A 23,681-nucleotide genomic window follows, 5' to 3' on the forward strand; every position below is an offset into this window, starting at 1 on the left:
TGGCAAAAACAACAAAGGAATAACAATAAAAGCCTGCGCACCACATGAAGCGCAGGAGGGTCAACACGGTGCGCACATCGTCACATGGTCCAGCATCAAATATTTGGCTCCATCCAACTGATAAAAGGTTGCAAAATGACACATGATGGAGCGCTCAGCGCTTTGGAGCTGCCAGGTTTTCGTACAGTTTCTCCCATGTGTCGTAGCAACCAAACCACCTGCCGCCTTCAAATACACTTTTCTCACTCGCTCACGATCATAAAAGCTGACCTTTCCTTAGGCAGCGTTGGAGGGAAGAAGGAAGGGAGGCAAAGGCATGAATATAAACCAAACTTGTGGACGTCATAAACAACTAGAAGTGTTGCGGGAGGTACTGGTGAAGGCGGCAGGAACACTTTGCTCCAGGAGAGCCGGGAGTGAGGTTAAATTCTCAACCTGACCCTGGATGGTTGAGTGGCAGTGAGCTGTCGTGGGGTCATTTGTGCAGGTAGAAGCAGGTTAGTTGAAACACACAAGCCCTAAAACTACTCATAATCCCATTCTGGACCCCAACAACCGACAAGTGTGCACTTAAATTCCCAAGTACAGTCTTGAAACTATAGCTCTGGTCCAAGGGTGCATACTTAACTCCAGATTAAGGCGTCTGGATTGCATACACTGGACTTTGCTCGAAAGCAGTGTTTGGTTGTCGTCCAAAAGGAAGTCGAATCAGAGAACTAGTCCCCATTGTTGGGGGGCTAAGTGGCTAAATTTAGCGTCTACTTTTACTCCACTGTGGGTTGAAACTCAGAGCTTACAGGAAGGTTCTCAGAGAACAGGCCAAAGCACAGAGGCAACAGGGTCCAACCATTTCCACAGCAGCTTAAAAGCTTTCACCTGAGGCCTTTAAACCTGCCAGCACACACCAAACTGACCCGGGCCAAACAGCTGACATCCCAAGGACAGCCTTTCCGATCTTAAATAATACACATGAAATAGCTGTGAGAGCTTATCTTTCAGCAGAGACACAGACATGTCCCTAATGTTTTTAACAGACGCACTGGGAGAGAAGGAGACAGATACACAATGAATGACTGAATCTGTATTTTTTTTTTTTAAGATGATTAAAACTGCTGAGTTGTGCCTCACCCTTTCCAAGACCCAGAGGCTTTTGATCCGTCTCAAAATAGAAAATGTAGGAAGCACAGGCAAAATTGAGTTAATCTCAATAAATGGATTAATGTTTTGTGAAGCTGACAACGGAGGCATGAAAATCCCCCCCTGTTGTGAAACACACATAAAGGGTCCCCCCCGAAGAGCTAATGTTTCAACTTATTAGTGTGTGTGTGTGAAATGTGTAAGTGTGCTGCGATCACAGATGTAATCCCTCGGCTAATCTGGCAAATCACAGCCCTGAGGCAGATCACAATGATATCTGACACCATCTTGTCTGACTCCATAACCTCAAATTATCAGGTTATTAGAAATAAGTTTGTGCATGTGTGTGTGTGAGAGAGAGAGAGAGAAGAAGGGAGTGTATAAATATTTAGGGAGGTGGACTGAAGTAAGAATGAGACAAGGTCTCAAGGTCTACACAACAACTGAGGCACACATTGTTTCCTACATTCACTCACTCAGACACACACACACACACACAAAACAGCACTATACAGGAAAGGGGAGGGGGTTGTGGACGCAGTCTTGGAGCAAAACCCAGTCCCTGTAATTCAAACCTGTCATCGCTGAACAAGAGGGACCTGTTTAGTAAATAAGAGTGCAGTTCAACATTAGAGACACATATACGTCCCACGCCACATCTGCTCTCCATTCTGATGTGGAACAAGAGACGAAGGAAGGAGAGACAGACCGGGACGGGACGGGGGGGGTAAAATGAAGACAGAATGAGTGTTAATAGAGTAAAAATAGTGAAGGGCAGGGAGAAGATGCTCGTGAAGGCAAATAAAAGCCTGCAACACAATACTGCTTTGGCTCTCGGTCTCTGCCCACCCAGGGTTTAATGTGTGCACACCAGGTTTGGTGTACATACCCGCTGTGGCTACACAAACCTCATCTTTCAACGCCACCCACAACGTCCCTCTATCTAATGAAACAGTTATGAGGGGAGACCCAACTTAATTTGAGTTGGGGAAAATTCCACGCTGAGAAGCAACAAGGAATAAGGTCTCATCTCACAGACTCAGACATGAGTAAATAATAACTGCAGCAAAATGCCTTCACCTCCTGCCTCCCCTTCTCCGTGGAGATGGTAAATACAGGATTATGCAAATGATTATGCAAGGCATTAAATGGTTCCAGCTTCAGATGCGGTGGAAGGCCTGTGGTTTCGGAGTAAAAGAGAAAGAACCAACTCACTAAAAATGGATCACTTGAGGAGAGGAAGAGGAGTTTGCCAACCAAAGGAGTTCAATGCTGACATTCTGCTCCGACTGGAGGAGGCATGGCCGCCACATGTGAGCACATGTGTGCGCCTGAATGTAGGTCTTGCAAAATTTGAAGAACAACTTACAGAACTCTTCTCTCATCGTGTGGATAAACTTTGCTTTAGTTATTTGTGTCCCAGTAGCCAGGAGGGTCTGCACCCATGAATGCAAGGAGTGTTTGTCCGTCCGTCTGTCTGTTCATGACAAAACTGTCCGACAGGTCACTCGACCAAATTTCTTAAAACTAGTCTCCTGCTTGTCAGTTGTATAGATAAAAACCAGAGCTGCTGTCCGTCACTGATCATACATATTTCCAGGAGTCTGTGCCCAAATAGTGACATGTGCCTGTGACGGGGGGCCGATTGCTCTGCTGCCTCTGCCCTTTACAGGTATTTCAACAGGTAAAAGGGTCTGGGAAGGCTATAGTGTCTAAAATATGTCATAGTTCAATGAAACAAAAGCAAAATATCCCCTCAGCCACAAGGTAGGAGCCCAAATCACTTTCTGGCAACAGAAATGTTGCATGTTAATGTTTGCATGAGCCTTTTGTGGGTATTTGAAAAGGTTAAAGTAGCAAACCAAGCTCATATCATGGGTCCAGAGGCAATTCTACACTCCAAAAAAAATAACCACAATCAAACTCCAGCACATGAGAGCTAGTGTGAGTAATGCGGGGTCCACAGCCTGTTATGAGGGTGCATTTAATGACCCTCAGGATTGTCAATACTTCTGCAAATGTACTCGCAGTTCACGCAGAAACGAGTACTGAACAAATGCTTGCTGCTGCTGTTGCCGCCACCTTGTAAAAAAAATAGATGCAGTACATTAATTAAACACTGTCACGTTCTGTGTCATGAATATTGGCCTTGCAAAGTTTCTGATTTTTTTTTTCCATAAGGAAATTGCCCAATTAATTGCCTTGTTTGTGCTGTTAACTAAAGTTATTCTGTCAGCCTTTAAAAATCCAACATCAGTCAACCTTTACACACAAGACCAACATCATACTGACGTCCCCTCCCTCTTCCCGTACCTGATTCCTGTGGTATGTGTATGACTCTGGAGGTGCTCCTGCCAACGCTGGTGATGGTGCTGATGGAGGCACAGAGGGGAGGATGAGTGAGGAGGATGGGGATGAGGGTGGGTGTAAGTGCAGGCAGAGAGGCAGCAGGGGCAGGAGGAAGTCGTCCCGGGGTGAGGGGGCACCGAGCCAGGCCCCGTGCCTGCGCCTGTGCCTGGATTCTGAAAGAGCGGACAATCCTGCTGTCCGCAGGGGCAGCAGAGGGTGGCGTGGACGTGACAGTGCTGGCAGCAAAGTGGCGGAGGCTGGAGAGGAGGTGGTGAGGAGGGGGGCGGGGAGTGCGCGGAGGGCGGGTGGCGGCCGGCCAGCCTCTGGGATTCGGCGACGGCGACGGAGGAAGAATTTGCGGTGGGGGCAGAGGACGGAGAAAGGTTCCTCACGGAGCCGTTCTGTTTGACCACGCCGCCATTTTGCCTCGGTCTGTTTGCTCTCTGGACAACAAGTGATCTTTGTGGTTTCTGGTGAACTTTAGACGGTACATCCTTCACAGTCACATGCTCATCCCCATCACTGCTGGAGGCAGCTGTGAGAGGGTCCTGGCTGTTGCTGACAAGTGTAATGGTATTTGGGGGGGCAGCAGTCCCGTTGGCACACAGAGGATGGTGGCCTCCATTACTGAGGGCCAGATGGTCTACGCTCACATCACTCAGGGCCATGGTCCTCTCCCAGTGGGCCTGGCAGGGACACTGTCACTCCTCTGAAGAGAAAAGGAAAAACACAAGAGAAAAAGGTCAGGATTAACAGAGCGGGAGTGTTGGTTAAGATGCTATAAAAGTCGTATGACATGCGAGCTGAACATTCATCAATAACAGTAATACAATGCTCTAACTATTCTGCTCACAAAGACAAAGAAACAGCCCATAACATGACTCATTTTGCTGCTTATTATTTAAAAAAAATACTGTCTGTGCTCAGTTAGGCATTTATATGATATTTAGGGTTCCTATAGTAGATTTTACATTTATTCTTTTTATCTTTTTATGATGTCCAATCCAGTGATTTTAAACCAGTACCGATACTTCAATATGTATCATGTCCTCTACATTTACTCTGTATCCAGGAAATAACTACTACTCCTACATGAGTTTTAAGCTTGTGAATAAAAACCCGTCCTGCCTATCCTAAAAAAATAAATCATGACTCATGACAGTTTTTTTATATGTATTAATATACTATAACTGTGCACTAAGCAGAAAAAAAAGCACTAATGGCTTTACATTTAACTATTAAAACTTTTTGGGTCGCAATATTCAGTTTGATGCTAAAAGAAAAGAAAAAGAAGTCCTCCAAGAGTGAAAAGTGTACATTTCACTGACCAAACTTCACCCACATGCAGTCTCAAATGTTTGTTTTCACTTAGGTTTACCAGACTAAACAATTTCACCTTTAATGCATTATTTATTTCTGGTACAAATCCGTTGAGTAATACAGGTTGCACAAAAAAAACAAAAAACAAAAAAAGGACACCTATCAAGTGAAGTTTTGAAAAACCAATCTTATTTCAGATCACTATGATTTATGGAGCATGAAAATGACGTGATTAGAAATGGTGGTGTTCATACAATGTACACTACAAAGCATGGGAGAGGTCCTGGTGAGAAACGGTTTGTTTTGCTACAGTTTCAGCCCTGATGCTTTTCTCTTTCACTGCAGAACACTCAAAGGAGACCGCAGTGTGCAAATGACATTCTGTGTGTTATTTTAGTGAAGCAGAGGGGGGGAAAAAAGAGGGGAGAGAGAGAGGGCGGGAGCATGTGTGATTTGCTTCATGCTTGATGCACTTCAAACGCAGCCCGAGGTGTGTTTCTCAGGTAATGCGGGGTCGAGGTGAGCTGTGCTGGAACTGAGCCCAAATTACAGACACACTGTGGCGTCATTGAGACGACATTAGGTGGGACAGCGTGGGCAGCGGGACGTCCACTAGACAGAAGGTCAGTGCTTCAATCATCTGCTCCTCCACGTGCTCAAGTGTCCTTAAACCAATCTCCCATGTTGATGGGAAAGATTATTGTTTTGACACTGCGGGACGGTAAACTGCCTGACTTGGCAGATGTTTGCTTTCAACTGTTTTCAATAAATCTGACCTGTGCATGGGTTTCTGTGTTCGAACCAACAAGTGTTTATGTCACCACTTATGAACAACAATAATCGTGTTAATTAACTTTGTTGAGTCAATCAGAGCAACAATTTGGAAAATGTCAAAGAACAGATCACCTAAATTCTGCTATGTGCGGCTAAAGGTAATGCTCTGTGAACACTGTAAATTATGGAAGTCCAAGAATAAATGAATAGTTTTGGGGTTTTTTTTTGGTGGCTTTATCAACCAAAATGATTCAATGATTATTCAAATTTGTGTTTTTTTTTATGGCTCAACATGCTTACAGATTATACGGCCAATTATTTCTGCTCTACTAAGAATGACGACTGTGTTTTTTTTTATTTTTTAGCAATTTTAATAGACTATCAAAGCATTGAATATGAGGGGGTGGGGTTGGGATGGGGAGGTTGATTTTATTGTGTTAAGCACTTTTTATATTTATATAAATTTATTATTTAAGTGCTATATAAATAAAGTCCGACTGATTGATTGATTGAAATACTACCATCCACTCACTGAGCAACTGGCTCCCTGGCCTAATGCCGCCACTTCCTATATCCACCATTTCAGAATACAGGCCCTGAGGTGTTTCCTACAGTCTTGTGCTTGAGATCCTCACTTGCACAATTAGCTTGAATTATTTTTCCTGTGCACACAAATCTATTTCTAGAGGCAAGTTGAAGAGAAATCATGTGCTGTGGAGGATCACAGCTGCGACTGCTTCCTGACTGCTTCCTGACTGCTTCCTGACATTACATACATAATGTGATGTGCGTTTCTATTTTCACGGGGTCGAGCTTGCAAACGTCACACGAGTGCGTCAGGCTACTGTGTTGTGAATAACTCACTTTCTGATGCATGAAGACATCAAGCTCAGACTCTGTGCCATCGGTGATGCCATCGAGAGATAAGACGCTGAAGTGGAGGCTGGTGTTTCAGAGGCTGCAGAGCTAAACTCATTACTAATGCAGCCATTTCCTGTCATATACTGTATATTCACCTTTAATATGGTCACTAAATCCACTAAAAGTCATCCATCACTGAAGCCACATGAGAGTGAGTCACAGGTGACATATCTTACTTGGCCACTCCCATTCTCTCAGCTCACTATTTACACACATACAGGATGTTAGGGATGTTAATGATCCACTAATTGACTAAGAAAAACATTGGAGAAATAAATGAATTCATATATGACAATATATGTTTTAGTTTCCAGTCCCTCACGTGTATTTTTAAGTTTTAAGGGACAATTTCAATCACATACCCAACATAGTTGGCAGGAGAAACAGTCGAAAGGAAGGGAAACGCTCACGGCTACGGTGCTGCTAATCTCAGACCACCACAACTGTAATATCTGCTTTCTCATGAAAGCACATTATTGTTTTACTAGTTTATTCTCTCTATGCATGATTCCTTACACTAATGTTGCATAATGTGCTGCGTATGTACAATATTTAAGCTTTGATAAGGAGGTGGATCATGGAGGATCATTTCTTTACCGCCAATGATAGGCCGACTATTGATTATTTTAATTTGCTCAGGTATCGTTATGGAAAAAGCATACACCTGTGGTTCAATGAGGTCATAATCCGTCTCCAACCAGTTCCCAAAGTTCCCAAATCCGTCCTTGTTGCATCTCAGGTTTATTTACACCTGTACTTTCTGTAAGTGTTCAGGTGATTGTAATCTGATCACAGAAATTGCATTTTAGTGTCAGGTTTAAAAGGGGGGTCATAACAATGCTGTACTATTATTATCTCCTTATTACCACTCACTTACTATTGTCATTATGAATGTGAAAATTGCGTTAGAAATAAAATGGCACAACCATAACATTGCCTCTCTATTACAAATGTATTACCAGGCTATTACGGTGTTGTTACTGTGATGGGAATCACATCACGATACAATACGATACACAATAAATGGCGGAGGAGACATCAAGTAGCGATGCCCGGCGAGTGAAACAGGGACCGTTTACTTCAGAGCGCCGTATTTGACGAGGATATATCACCAAATATTTTGATCCGCCCCCCAGTTACTGATGTTATCGGTAAGGTTGCAATAAAAGGCCACAATTTTACTGATGCAACTGAAACATCCATCCCTTTCCCAGCTGCTCTCTTGTTGAAGCTCCGCCCACAAAATGCACAGAACACACACTGCTAGAAGTCGACACACACACAGAGATATTCCACTTCACCCATACCATGACCCCCGAAAAATATTTTGCCGCAAAATGGACGTGCTTGCGTTTGAGTGGCGAGCGATACATCACACTGGCCTGTTTTTCCCCATCCCACACCCGAGCGAAAGACATGCGGTGTACGTGACCAAAGCGGTCTGTGACACCTCCACATGAGCGAGCGGCGAAACATGAGCATGACAGCCTCGTCGGGTCAGGGGGTGGTGGGGGAGGAGGAGGAGGAGGAGCGGGTGCGAAAGGGGGAGGAGGAGGAGAGGAAGAATAACTCTGAAAGTCCAGATGAAGTCATTAGTATGTCTCCCACAGCTGTCAGGAGACCGAGCTGACAGGGGGGGGGGACACGGAAACAGGGGCGTTTAATAGGGATTAAGCATGAAAACAATGATGCAAGACTAAGGTTTGTTCCACTGCAGCATACATGTGCAACCAAGAGTTTGTGTAGTCTGGAATTTAGCCTCAACACTCTCTGTGTGTATATGTGTGTGTACACACCAGAGCTGAGCGCTGACAGGCAGGTGAGACATCTAGGACGGTCTGTGCAGACACAAGCAGGGTCTTGTGTCTCTCTTCAAAATAAAAGCTGACAGCTGGACTAAGCTGAACCAAGCAAAGGCTAAAAAAAAAAAAAATGCAATCTATTATTCACGGAAACATAGCTTAATTATGGAGACAGAATAACTAGATATATTATATATATTAGCTCTGTGGTGAGTGTAGCCTGGTTGTAATTACAAAGGGGGAAAAAGAAGAAGGCAATGCTAGCTACTGAGCGGAGTATCGAAGGAGCAGTGCATTAAGTAGTGGAATTAAGATTTTCTCCTTTCTTTCTCATTTGTCCCGTGCACACATCTGGGCTGCAGACCTTTAATCAGGCAAGAGCTAACTTTTCTTTAATTAAATTTAAAGTAAAGTTTCAGGAGGAGGGGAAGGAAAAATTAGGGAGAGCAGGAAGGAATGTCAAAACTTGACCTCACATTGTGACATAACAACAAAAGCATGTAATCAGGCTGCACTATTAATAACGAAAGGATCAGAATCACAAAATGCTCATTTGATTCTGGTAAAATTTGACAAAACAGCATTTCCTGGCCCCAAAATTTTAAAGTTAAGATAGAAAAACTCTAACATTTGACAAAGCATCATCTTTTTCTGTGACAATGACAAACAAAATGCAAAGGCGATCATTCCGACCAACCGTGAAACCCACCGCAGGTCAGATAATCACACTATGATGTTTTTTACCTTACTGTGGAGCTCTACTGCATCTAACATCATCAGTCACCGTTAATCCAACAGGTCAAACTCTGTCTAGACTTCCAAACGTGCTGACATGTCATTTCCTGCTTATTTTCAGTACCAAACCTGCATGTAGCTTTAAAGGGATTACTTGTGCCAGAAGGGATGAGGCTGCACTTTATTCACCCACCACAAGCCACAAGAAATATCTAATCCACCAAACTTTTAAATAACAAAGAAAGCGGATCAAAAACAAAGCTATACGTTTAATGAGTCCAAGGGCAAGTGGTTTAGGTTAAAAAGCAGGTGATGACGACGCGCTTCTTCTCCCGTCTTTCATGTCATCGTCGTGATTATGGGGTGCGAGCGCGATGGAGAGACCTCGGGGCGACAGGCGGCTAATGCAACGCGAGGCGAGGCATCCCTGCATCCCTTTAATTAAAACTAATAGGCAGCAATTACCAGGAATCAGTCAAGAGATGGTTAATAACCACACACTGCTCCTAATAATAACAGCACACACACCAGCAGTCATGTCGCCCCTGCGAGGCCTGAGCGTACGCTTGACGTGACTTTAGGACACTCACACTCTTTGACATGTTTTCTGGTTGTCAGGAGAGATATTGCACATTTTTTGGAGCCCCTCGGGGGATGTTTCTTTCACAGCTGGGCTGTTAAACACACCGGTGTGACGGCGATGGCTGGAGGCGACAGCGCGCCGAGTCTGCACTCAGACAACCTGCGGTTTGTGTCGTTCCATCAACACAGACATGCCCGTTACAAACTTCAAGACTGTGAATACACACATATAGAATTTAATGCTGCGGTGGTTTATGGATTACTAATCGATTAGTGAATTAATCACCAACTATTTTGATAATGGAGTAATTGGTTCGAACTGGTATCTCTGCACCTCTATGACATTAAACAGCTTCAGTGTGTTGACAGAAAAAACAACATTTGAGGATGTCGTCAAGAAATAACTAACAAATTGTTCTTTTTTTCATAATCTAGTAATCATAAATTGCAGCACTGACTGTTTTTTTGTTTTTTTTATTCTGTGGAAATGCAGTGCACGTCTGCTCTTCATTAAAAATCATCCGTCACGACATTTAAAACTCGGAACAGTGAAAATCACTGATCAGTCACAACATAAATACATGACGAAAGATGTCCTAAAACCTTCCTAATATTAAAACCAGCATCACTCTGGAGGCTGCAGACAAAACAAAAACATCACATCAATAAGCAGATGATGATGATGATGATGATGATGGCGATGGATTTATTCTTCCATCACATTTAAGGATAAAGTGGACGAGTAAAATGATTTACATTTATTTCTGGCTGACAGAAATGTAATCATAGTATGGCATCAACGTCATACTGGACGAGAGCTGGCCAATAACTCAATAACAATATATAACACAATATAAGAATAAGGAATATAATATGTATATATATATATACATGACATTTGAGAACATCATCACTTTAAGGTTTGAGAGAGAATATACAACATTTCTCAACATTTTATGGACCAAATCACTACTTTATTAGTAGTATTATTAGAAATTAATTGACAGATAATCAATGATGTGAATGTTCACTTGTTGCAGTTACACAAAATGTTTTACCTAAGATTTGACAAAAGGTTTCTCTGTTTTTGTCATTTCTTTTGTTGTTTTCTGTCCATAAAGATTTTTAAAAACCACAACTAACTTTCACACAGGAGCACAACGTCGTCTTTAATTGCGCTGTCCATATCGTCCAGTCCTATAATGAATTCAGGTATAGCATTATTAAGAAACTCAAAAAAAATGATGACGGATAATAGAAAAATTACATTTTCGGGGAGAAAAACAAACAAAAATGTTTAGAAGAGCAGGTTTTTGAGAACTTACCTTGTAAAACCATCCCTGATGCACACACACACACACACAGATTAGAAGTGACGCTCAACAACAGAGGAGACGCGTGGAGCCACTGACTGTTTCCTCACAACTTCAGAAAAAACACACTCGCACTGCACCCACTTTCAAACAGTCACGGGAGGCGAGTCCACGCAGAGCGGAGGACACGTAGGACAACACGCACGCAAACAAACGCTCACACAACACGGATCTCCTACCGTGTGTCTCGTGTCTCCCGGTGCTTTGCGCTCGTTATCGCCGGTGAAAACCTGCAGCACGCGGCGCTTCGTTTCCACCAAGTGTAAAAAAGAAACGCGCACGCACACACACACACACACACTCGGGACTCCTCTGGTTTGAGTTGAAATATCCGCGAGGCTCTTTTAAACAAACAGTTCACCCGAGAGGCAGCAACGAGTTTATTGTAAAAAACACACACACACAACACACAAAACTGTGCAACTTTTTTAGCTGCTGTTAAAGGTGTAACATAACAGTGTGCGACATTTCCAAGGGTTTGTAATTCAACCTAATTACCCATAATAAGTTTCTAATCGTTTTTAAAAAGTAGTTCCTAAGGATTTTGTAGCCTCAAGGCCCAATTTCCGTCTCCTTAAAGGCGACATAAACCGGAAGCTCCAATTAACGCTGCGTTTGTGTGTGTATCTGCGTCATGACATTGTTTATGAAACCCTAAAGTTTCAGAACAAACAGTTCAGCCACTGCTGAGAAAATAGGCTTTTATTGTTTTCCTGGGCTCTGCGAAACGGATCGGCACTTCCGTATGTTGATGTTGTCATCAGAAAACCTCACCGCGCCTCTCACCACCGTAGCGCCTCCTGCTGCGGGCACATCCGGTTGCGTACATTCAACCGCAGAAGAAGAACTACTCTCGTTGTAGCTGCTGAGATGCAGAGCATCCACCGTGCCAGAGGGGGAGCTGTGTATCTGAGAGCTGGCCTACCAATTATGTCACTTCCAGGTACCTGGCCAATCACAGGACAGTGGGAAAGCTCTTGTTGACTGGCCAATCACAACATAGTCCAGTCGTTTGCAGCGACTAGGAGGTTTATAACCATGAAAACAAGTTAATATATGTAAGTAGACCTCCATAACTAACATATATGTGCGATACAAGCATTCGATGTCACCTTTAATGTCCTTCTGTTTTTTTTTTTTGCATTAGTATCGATGCACAGTATGCGTGCTGCGAATTGTATCATCAAAGCACAACGTGCAGGCTGGGCTTGTGGCCCAGATTTTGGAACCGTGTGCAAAGAGTGCGCTGGGTGCACGTGGTCGGCGCATGCGCAAACTGAATTTCCGTCGCTAACCAAGCAGAAAAACATTTCTACAACAGAAAAATTAGTCACCAAAGACAGTCATCCAAGCCTTGACCTGGCGACCCTCAACGGACTGACACCCCGACTCCCCTGCACGGGCCTTTCAGCTGTGAGCTGCTCAAACCAGACGCGTCCAAGGGAGCTGTAGCATCGTTGTCTTTTTCTTTGATAGTAAAATGGGATACTAAAGGACCCTGACGCGCAAGTCCGCGATATGGAATGTGCAATGTGCACAGAAGTCAACCACAGGCTTTACTGTGCTTGATCCAAAATAGACAAAAAAACGCAAGCAGATTTTTTGGCGATGGAATATAAGACGTCCCAATTATGAGGGAGTTTAAGGACAACTAGCATTTTCAATGATTAACGCTGCGTTTGTGTGTGTATCTGCGTCATGACATCGTTTATGAAACCCTAAAGTTTCAGAACAAACAGTTCAGCCACTGCTGAGAAAATAGGCTTTTATTGTTTTCCTGGGCTCTGCGAAACGGATCGGCACTTCCGTATGTTGATGTTGTCATCAGAAAACCTCACCGCGCCTCTCACCACCGTAGCGCCTCCTGCTGCGGGCACATCCGGTTGCGTACATTCAACCGCAGAAGAAGAACTACTCTCGTTGTAGCTGCTGAGATGCAGAGCATCCACCGTGCCAGAGGGGGAGCTGTGTATCTGAGAGCTGGCCTACCAATTATGTCACTTCCAGGTACCTGGCCAATCACAGGACAGTGGGAAAGCTCTTGTTGACTGGCCAATCACAACAGAGTCCAGTCGTTTGCAGCGACTAGGAGGTTTATAACCATGAAAACAAGTTAATATATGTAAGTAGACCTCCATAACTAACATATATGTGCGATACAAGCATTCGATGTCGCCTTTAATGTCCTTCTGTGTCTTTTTTTGCATTAGTATCGATACACAGTATGCGTGCTGCGAATTGTATCATCAAAGCACAACGTGCAGGCTGTGCTTGTGGCCCAGATTTTGGAACCGTGTGCAAAGAGTGCGCTGGGTGCACGTGGTCGGCGCATGCGCAAACTGAATTTCCGTCGCTAACCAAGCAGAAAAACATTTCTACAACAGAAAAATTAGTCACCAAAGACAGTCATCCAAGCCTTGACCTGGCGACCCTCAACGGACTGACACCCCGACTCCCCTGCACGGGCCTTTCAGCTGTGAGCTGCTCAAACCAGACGCGTCCAAGGGAGCTGTAGCATCGTTGTCTTTTTCTTTGATAGTAAAATGGGATACTAAAGGACCCTGACGCGCAAGTCCGCGATATGGAATGTGCAATGTGCACAGAAGTCAACCACAGGCTTTCTTGTGCTTGATCCAAAATAGACAAAAAAACGCAAGCAGATTTTTTGGCGATGGAATATAAGACGTCCCAATTATGAGGGAGTTTAAGGACAACTAGCATTTTCAACATTTTCATATGTCCGCCATGACTTTTGACAACTGGCCTCCCCAGATAGCCCCTTGAATTGATGCCCGTATAGACTCTTCTTCAATGTTTTTCTGACTGATCTGAATGTGACGTTGGGATGTCGTGACGAAGCTGGAATATTCCAAATCATCACACCACGAAAATATGACGCTTATTTGCTGAAACCGTTTCCATAGCATTTGATCACATTGACCTTTAGTCCACACAGTAACTTTTGGAAAAACTTTCATGTGATATTTCTACTTTTTCCTAATGTTCTGTTTCTACTCGGGGGGTTTTAATGTGCAAATCATATTAACACAACAATCAGATGATAAAATCCCACCTTAAATGAATCAGAGCCAACTATGTGTGACACAAGGAACTTGTATGAAGACACAATATATAGATGCAGGAGAAAAATGAGAGGAGCCGTCTATCAATTCACTAGATTGTATTTAGGCTTCAAAGCTGATTTAAATTGTGTTCATTTGTGAAGACTATATATCTTTCTGCATAAAACATTCCCAAATTTGTGTTTGTTTTTATGCAATAATCAAAATCCACTGACATTTCCTGAATTGCCCTCATAGCACAGCACACAAATGTCGCTATTCAACTTTAAAGCTACAGTGAGTGAAAACCTTTGGCTAAAATACAGGCTTACATGTTTTCTACATTATATATGTTTTCATCGAGACACAAGTACTGAACAATAGTTAGCAGAATGTAAGTATGACATTTACTACACGGTAAACAACATGCATATGATAATATTCAGTTAAGTAGATTTTGATGAAATTACCACAGTAGGCTTTTCAACAACCCCAAGTATAATAAACATCCTTTAATTATCTGAAACCCTACCACATGAATCCTTAATACAGCCACACCCGTTCTTCGCACACCAGTTTACTTTAATTATAGATTTCTGTTTAGATGTGTTGGCTGCCCTTCCAGGTTTAGCTTAATAACTACTTGCTCCCTTTTCCTCGCTCCATCTCCATCCAAGGCAACAAAAGCCCAGGGCTACAGTGGTTTCTTTCAAACCTCAGCGAGTGTAGAAACTGTCCAAGTCAATAAATCCTTGATGACTGAATATTTTCAGTTTGGATTATACAGTCCAGGACAACTACCTCTGTTATTCTGGTTCAGAACATCACTTACACACACATGCACACACGCAGATGTGATAAAAAGCCTTGTAAGTTTAACACAAATGTAAATAAAGGTTTATATGTAACATTTCTGCATTTACATATCTATAGTGACAATTTGTTTTTTTTTAATTGCGTACTTATAGTCGCTAAATGTTTCCAAAACTCTATTTATATTCAAGGTATTTCGGTTGCCATCAACTTTCATCAACCGTCTTCACTATTGTGGAATGACCATGGAAGAGTTGCAGAACTTTAACTGAATTCATTGAGCGCCAAAACAGGCAACAATAACCCTCATATATACCGTGGCTGCATGATTTCTGGTTACAAATGTGCAACCACATATGTGTACTACCCATATATGACAGTGGGGCAAACCATCTATGAAACATCGCAGTAGAGAAGTAAATATCCAGCGCCTATTAGCCATGTTGTTAGTCTAGTTAGCCCGTGAATTGTCTCTTTTCTCGTTTTGACCACTCAAACAGCGGCTTAGTCACACATCACAGGCAACAATGGTTGGACACATCGACAAGCAAAGCCAGGAATCGAACCCACGACCTTCCAGTTGAAAGACAACTCACTCTACCACAAAGCCACTAAGCCTAAGACTAAGTGTTCAGCTGCTAGAGCTCTCCCCGGACAACAATTCCCATGATTCCACCCGACTTAATGATGTAATCAAGCTAAGTTTTCTGTTATTGTTTTCAATTGAGAAACCCCTAGTGGCAGATATTACATACTGTGTGTTTAACAAGCAGCAACAACTTCAATATTTCTTACAACTGTGCTTCATGTGGTAAATGAAATCTGTTGTTTATTGCTCCTTATTGTCAATTATGTCATAAACAGCTGAGAGCAAAATGGCAGAGACGGTTAATGTAGCTGAAAAAGTGGAGTCATTGTGTCTGCAAAGCCAGGGAATGTGCTCAGTAAAATGCCTGATATGAAACAGGATAATTTTATCATACACAACTTATAATATCAGGCTGGAAACAAAGCAGACATTTATAGTATTCATTGTAATCTCTCGGTTTCATCAGATGTCCCTGATTAAGCAAAGAGAAATAGCTGGAGATTCTTCTGGAAAAACATTTTGCTCACAAACAACTGATTCCTCTCAGCAGGGGAGGAGGCTCATCACAGGGAATTCTGGGAAGGAAGAGGGCCGTACCTGGCTTTCATTTCAGCTGTCCACCAGGATTAGGACATGCTTCATGTAGCAAGCTGTTATCATCTGCTGTAGTGAGGTACTCACTCACAGCTGGCCCCCAGGGCTCAGCCAAAAACCTTAACCTTTCAGGGCTTTGTAGCTGTCGCTAATGAAAATAACTTTGTTTTTATACACTGTGTAGAGCTCATTGTGTTTTGTACCATTTCTATTTCATCCGCAATCATAAAATTAAGTTTACATTCCTATTTGAGACATATGTTTATATACTAATCAATCATTAAAGCTGATGTAGCTTTTGACCAAACCCTAACCCTAACAAATTATGTTGTTTTATCATTGCAGCCATGTTGTGAATCATAGTTATTTTGGTCAGGCTAATCGTGAAAAACAAATTCTCATGCCGTTCCCATGCCTGGCTGCATCTTTAGGACATTGACCAAACTTGGGACATGGAAGTCTGTTGCCTCTTAAAAAACATATTTTAGATTTATATCATCACCACTGTCCAAGAATCTTTGCCCAAGAATCCGTACCCATCATCCAGCCTCTTAGAAACATCTTAGTGCAGTTATTTTCAGTCCCAAACATACTTCAAATTATGATGCTGAGGCTCAGAGCCAGTTCTCTGTGGGAGCTGCCTGTAAATTATTACATCACCAGCCCCACCGATGGTGGTCATGCGGCCGGTCAGCTCAGGACAGTTCTTTGAAATGACGGCCCCAAAAGTATTTCAGCATTAAATGAACTTAAATTCTTTCCTCCCCCAAGAATAACATTGAGTTCATAATGTGGTGCTGGACAACATGAGAGAAAATGGGTTTGGGTTTAGCCAGCCTGGGCCAAAGCTGGTACCGCTACAGCGGGGAACCACATCAAAGTCTGCACTGGACAGGAAGAACGGAGGCCGTGGTGAAAGCCCACTGAGGGATGATTGCACACAACTCGTCAAAGTGACAAATTTAGTATGAAACAAAAAGGAAGGAGGGCATAGAAGAGGACAAGGTGTTTCTAAACCATTATAGGCTGTGGTACTGTATGGCAGGTCCATGGCAGACATGAAGCTCAAACTTTAGCTAATTTTAATCCAAAAAAAACCCACTATTATCTGATAAAATCAGCATTTACTCCTTGGTCAACAACACAACTCCACAATCAACACAAGTTTGTTATCAGCTCTGGCTCCAATCAAGACTCTGAAGACTTCTTCAACAACTTTACTTTGGCAGTCTAGATGCCGAGAACACAGCTTTTCTGGGTTGACGTTAGAGTGCACAACGTTCAAACAGCAATCAAAAAGTGGCTGGGCCACTATTAAGTTTGAAAGAGGGACAGAAATACTGTTGTCACGTGTTTCAATGGTTCACACGGCAGTTTCTTTCATTTGTTGTTCCCTGCTTCGGATTTCCAACACAATGGTTTACAGGGAGTTTGTTGCATTGTTGCAAATAAAAACATAACAAAACCACAAAGGCAAACTCCTACTGAGAATTGGAAGAGAGTAGGGATGGGCTAGAGTATTAGATTATTCTCTTTATTATAAAAACTCAAACAACTACTATGACTATCGTGCATCTGTTACCACAAGGAGGAACCAGCAAGCATTTAGTAAGTGGACTTAATGGGTGCTTGCAGACACAATGATATTTACAAGCTTTCTTGAATGCATCTTGAAGCTGCTCCTCTAAGCTCTGCATGCTATAGATCCCCCAAGTTAAGAAATTTACCAGGGTCTTTGAATGCATCTCCTAAGCTGCTCTCGTTAACATATCGTGCTGTGAACACTACATTACATTGCCTGGCTCTCATAACTAAACAACTAACAATGCCATAGCATTTTTGCTAGAAATACCCAGCACTAGAAAATTGTCTATTTTTTAACTCTAGTTGAAACAAACAAACAAGAAACATGCATATGTGCTAACTTGGGTGTTAAACGGGAGTGTGTCGAATAAAGGTACAACACATAAGAGAACAAGGTAAGGGGAAATATACATGCAAATGTCTTCATCCTGTGAAGTTTTAGGATTTAACTGATTGTGGGATTTAAAAGGGACATTAAGAGTATTTTCGTGGCAAAGCGTTCAGGAGCTGGAACATCACGTGCTTTGACATGTACAGGAAGGTGGCAGGTAATTTCAGAAGCCCTCTGAGCTTTTCACCGACCGCTGCATGTGATAATGTCTGTCAAGCATAAGTGAAGGAGAGAGGGCAATGAAAGAAAGGGGGAAAAACCGCATTAAAATGTGGTTTTAGAGTGTTCGTGGATAATTAAATGAATAAAGGGGTGCGACTGTAATTGAGTGGGTGAATAAGAGTCTGAGACAAAAAGCAGACAGGCGGCTCTGATCACGCTGCTCTCTGGCTTCTGTAGGTCACAACAGGGAAACCCAATCCCTTTCGACACCTTGGCAGTGAGGACGGACATCTCCTACCCAATTAGTGCTGAGCTCCCTGACGTCTGCCCAGAAGGACCCTAGGGGTCTGAGGAATGGCTGAAACATGAATGAAGGCTAATGTTTGAGTTTCTCTGCATTCAGTCTGAGGAACAAGAGGCCTTGTGTGAAAATGTTTTATGCCCCCTTTGCTTTATGACGTCAATCTGATGAAGAAAAATCACATTTATTATACAAAATGCAAAGGAAAAGTGAGACTTTTCTGATCTGTAAGATTACTGTTGGTGCTCTGAATGACCTTTAGCACCTGTATGAAGTGGGGTCACCTCAGAGGCACCAACTGTTTAATATTTTGATTATCAAATGAAGCACTAGTTTCCCCAAAACTGTATTTTATTCCATCTGCAACTGGTGTTTTTATAACCACAAAGTTATTATTTACTCTTGGGCTGCAACTCATGATTATTTCCATTATATATTAATCAGTTGATTATTATCTCAACTGCTCAGTTAGTTTTGTCCATAACATGCTACAAGTAGGTGTTTCTGAGACCTCAAAATAATATCTTATTATTATATCTTTGAATGTTATGGTTGGTCCACAGTTCAGTGTCAAAGAGGAGCAAAGGAAACCAGAAAATGTTCACAGAACTTGTTTCAAGTTTCAAGAAACCAATTAATCAACAATCAAAATAGTTAAATAATAATTTAGTAATCGATTAATAATCAGTTGATTGCTGCAGCCCTACTTTAATCCACTGAAAAGTCTTCAAATATAACATTAAAAGGACATTAAAACAAATAGAGAAACATTTTACTTACACAGGGATTAAGATAATAGTACAACCATATTGTAAATAAAACACCCATGAATTTTAATGAATCCCCCCAAAAAAGGGAACAACCAGTATGTCTGTGGAAGGGCTCGTTAAGTCTTATGCTTAAAAGAGTTTTGAGGGTTTTGGTAAGAAGCTGTTTTTATGTTTATTTGAGGATCTTCTGGTTTGTTACTAGAAAATCTAAAAGTAAAGTAGATGAGAAAAAAAATCATGTACTGTATAGTACAGTATAGTTCAGACCTTTTGTCCTGCACCTGTATTATTGTCATAGATGTATGCACAGTCTTTTGTCCTTGGTCTACTGCCTGTAAAGCACATGGGGATTATTTATCTTATTTTTTTTTACACGTGAATCTATGTTGACATGAGGGACAATCTGTACATATGCTTTAGTTTGCTGTAAAGAGATGATATAATGGACTGACTTTTCTTTGGCAAGCTACTGTATGTTTTCACTGTAAAGCAGCCGCTGAGCGCCCATCTGCACTTCTCTTCATACTCAGTATATACTATATCTGTGTCGAAAGCATGGTGCTTGACATAAAGACATGTTGTAGAGTTAGTTTGATGATAACGGCTTTTTAAGTTGGGACATCAAACGGAAGGATGACCCGCGGTTTGTTTGATTTAGGGCCCATTGTCGCAACATGTATTCAAGTCTGAGTGGATGTCAAAACGACAACAGTACGCTGATTTACATATCATAGGTCAGGTGAAAAAACACTTGACTGCAACAGAAGTCCATTTTACTCACCAGGAGAAAGTGAATCGTGTCAAATGTTCACTTCATGGTCACGATAAGTGAATTATAACAGTGTAAACAAGTCAGTGTCCCATTGAACGTTGTGTCCCAGAAACAACCAGATGGTAATTAATAGAATACACATTTCAGGGAGAGTAAAAACAAAACATTGAGACTAGGGATGTAACGATTACCGGTATGATGATAGACCACGGTAAAATTCTTAACGGTTAGTACTACCGTTTCAAATTTTAATTATCGTTAAAACCGTGATTGATTACCGCAACTGATTACCCAAAAACTGCTCATTTCCTGGAGAAGCAGCAGCACCTGAACGGCACTCGCGATCAGAAGTCTGGGCATAAAGGATTTTTAAAGGATGTTGACAGTAAAATAATTGTGTGTTCAGTACATTTTACATTTTGAACACATCTAACAATACCGTGATAATATTGATAACCGAGATAATTCATATTGTTGTATCTCTAATTGAGACGAATGGGGAAGCTATTGTGATTGACTAGCACGGTTATATTCTCAGCTAAGTGGTTAACCTGCTACAGTTCACCACCTAGTCTTTTGAGTGATCATCATGCCATGAAACTACTAGATCTATCACAGACATATGTGTAGATTTGGTTGTGGTTTTATGAGTTACTGAAACATAGTCAAGCCCATGAACTGAAATTTGGGTCACTTTTTAAATGGCTTTCCCCCCTCCACCAAAGTCTCTCCATAGAGAAAAATGTGGATTTTTCATCACGACACACAGGTAGGTGTTGATGATGCCTCCATCAGTAAGTTCAAATGTCTTGTGTTGAAATTTGATTTATCAAGGCAGCAGGAGAGCAGCAGCTTTAATCTTTAATTTCCAGTCACAAAAGGCTCATTAATGGCAGGAGAAAACCATGAAAATATTCTTGAATATAACTGAATTAAGGGATTTTAGATTCTATTAGGTGAGCCTTTTGTGAAGTGGCTAAAAATCTGTTTTTGTTCATTTTATTTTTTTTTTACTATTGACATTACAGTTGATTTTACAGCTTCCATCCTTTAGGACCCTGAGTTTCTGCACTTTCTCAAAGGTCAGCACCGCGATTGGCCCGACGATTATTTGCATTTTGAACGCTTCCCAAACTTCCAAAGCCCTCATATTTATTTTGCACATGTTATGTTTGTTTTACTCTTTTTCTAAAAGTCAATCCAGTAACTCTATTAAAAAAGAAAGAAATGACTTTGGCTCACATTTTATGTGCCTCTCCAGTTTAATGATAAATAGCGATACACCACGCTGAAATGACACATACTGTGCAGTTGGGTTTTAGTTTGGAAGGACGCCGTGCGATGAACGAGGTGGCAGCCATGTTGTTGTGGTTGCACATCGACATGCGGGATCCAGATGACCCATCTGTCTGTTTCTTATCATTTCCTTTCACACACAGCACAAAGATAAAAGAAAATGACAGATACAAGGGCACGAGAAAACGAGATAAAAAATAAAAAAAAAGCAGCTGGCTCCAACTTTAAGAGATTGGCAGAGCGGTTTAGCTCTTCACAAAGTCAACATTCTTCTCCGAGGTGCTGGCTACTCCAAAGGTGTGAATGACATCACATGCACATGTTGGACTCACATTGGCTGGCAGGTGCAAAACCCAAAGGCTGAACTACTTGTTGATTTGTGGATGAGGAAATAATTTTAATGTGCTATGATTTCAATGCAGTTTGAGATAATAAACCAGAACGGAGCCAGAACGCTGTCACTGACGCAACTCAACCTACAGTTTTACAGCTTGTATCTCACAGAGCTGCCCGGATGTTGTGGACTGAGAAACTGAGAAAAGTCGTACTTATCCAGACATATCGGGAAATGAGAATCATTTAAAACTCTAAAAAAATTGGATGAACAAATTTAGTTTTCTGCCTTGATTGCACAGAAACATTCTGATTCTCCTCTCTTTTATTTTAAATAACTACAAAAATACAACTGCGATCAAGACTGGTGCCAAGACGTTTGCCGTCAATTTTAACCAACAGATTGTACAGACTGGGAAATGTTTTGTTTAACTCAAGCTCACGGCCCACAGACCACATGCAACCTGTCACTTAATATCAAGTTCTAATAAGGTTTTTTTTAGTGATAGATTAATTTTGCATCATAATGTGTTTTTTTTATGAAATATATATATCGTTCCATATCAAGATGGACACTTCACAAATGAAGCTTGTGTCGCCCACTACTCCTGAAAAGTTGCTTTTACCACAAAATTTCAAATATTTTTCACTCAACTGGCCCCTCCTGACCAGACTACATGCTCAGTGGCCCCCAGGTTATATGAGTTTCAGAAACCTGATTTAAAGTGTTACATGTCTAATAGATAATTAACTGCACTACAGAAACAAATGGATTTACCATCTTTGACCAATATTATTAGGTTCTTAAGATGAGGATTTACAATTTAGACAAAAATGATTCCACTAGGATTAGGATTCTTGAAAAACGTCACTTTCACGATGAAGAGTCCAAACAATACTATCAGGTTTTCATATCGCATAAAGAATCAATACTGGACAGCTGCTATTACTTGGCGGAAGAACAAGACAGTGTGAAGAAATTAGGAACAGAGGCCTGTTGTTTCTCCGCTGTTGCTTTAACGCATTAAAATATGCACACTTTTGGCACAAAACTAGGCGCAGCCGTCTAATTACATCTGTTTTTCCTGAGGATTTCACATGGTGTCAGGGGCTTTGGAGCAGCTCAACCAGGCCTTTGTTGTTCTTGAACACTGATCACCCCTGCCTCTCTTCCTCCCTCCTTCTCTACGTCTCCCTCGTCCCTTTTTCAGGTTCCAGAGCAACTTTCTGGTCTGGGAAAAGACACAGTTCCATCCCAACTCCTCTTTCTATTGTCTTTGTGAGGGAGACAAGTGGGGAGGGGAGGGACGGGCCACGAGAGGAGAAAGTAAAGAAGGGAGAGCGGTGGTATGCAAACACAGGGTTCTTATCAAGTTGAAGAGAGGAAGCGGCTGCAAATGAGGAGTGTCTGCAAAACCTCAGAGCAGAGAAGGAGAAAGGAGAAGGAGATTTGTTTGAACCCAAGTCCTGGTTTGATCTTGGAAACAAACAGGACAACAGGGAAGTTAGGCCGTGGGAGAAAAGGGAAAGTCGGAAGGAGAGAAGAATGAGAGGCTTTGAGGAGACTAAAGTTAGCGTTTGCTCATCAAAAGGGGAACAGCATTTCAGGAACTGCCCAAACACACACACACACACACACAGACATCCCCCCAGCCACTATACTCAACAAACACAATGTGCATGTGTGTCATCCTCTTTTTGAGAAAGGAGCATGGTATTTTCCAGCAGGTGTTTATACCAACACGTGTTAATGTTCCCTGTCCAAAAAATGTTTAATTTTTAAGAAACTTCCTCTGATATGAAAACACACTGTCGATAATATTGTTTGTGTACTTGCTCCATGTTTGAGCTTCACCTAACAATGCCAATTCACTGACAATAATTATGGCAATATAATTATTCTTTAGCATCAAAACAGTGCAGTGTTTGTCTATTCGCTGCAACATGTCGTGATATAACTGCTTTCAGTGTGTTATTTCAGGCAGAAGCATAGGAGCCGTGCTATTAAAGGCAAATGAGAT

General features: G+C 41.9%; 1 protein-coding gene across 1 annotated transcript in view; it reads right to left on the minus strand.

The window, feature by feature from the left end:
• Positions 1 to 23,681, minus strand: part of disp1 (dispatched homolog 1 (Drosophila)) — a 95,676-nt gene that overhangs the window by 19,618 nt on the left and 52,377 nt on the right. The window contains exon 4 of the mRNA XM_044049330.1: positions 3,451 to 4,195. Within this exon, the coding sequence (XP_043905265.1) occupies positions 3,451 to 4,154 (704 nt within the window). The 5' untranslated portion in view covers positions 4,155 to 4,195. The remainder of the gene's footprint in view (positions 1 to 3,450; positions 4,196 to 23,681) is intronic.

The sequence above is a fragment of the Solea senegalensis genome, linkage group LG17, assembly GCF_019176455.1.
Source record: "Solea senegalensis isolate Sse05_10M linkage group LG17, IFAPA_SoseM_1, whole genome shotgun sequence".
NCBI classification, from domain to species: domain Eukaryota; kingdom Metazoa; phylum Chordata; class Actinopteri; order Pleuronectiformes; family Soleidae; genus Solea; species Solea senegalensis.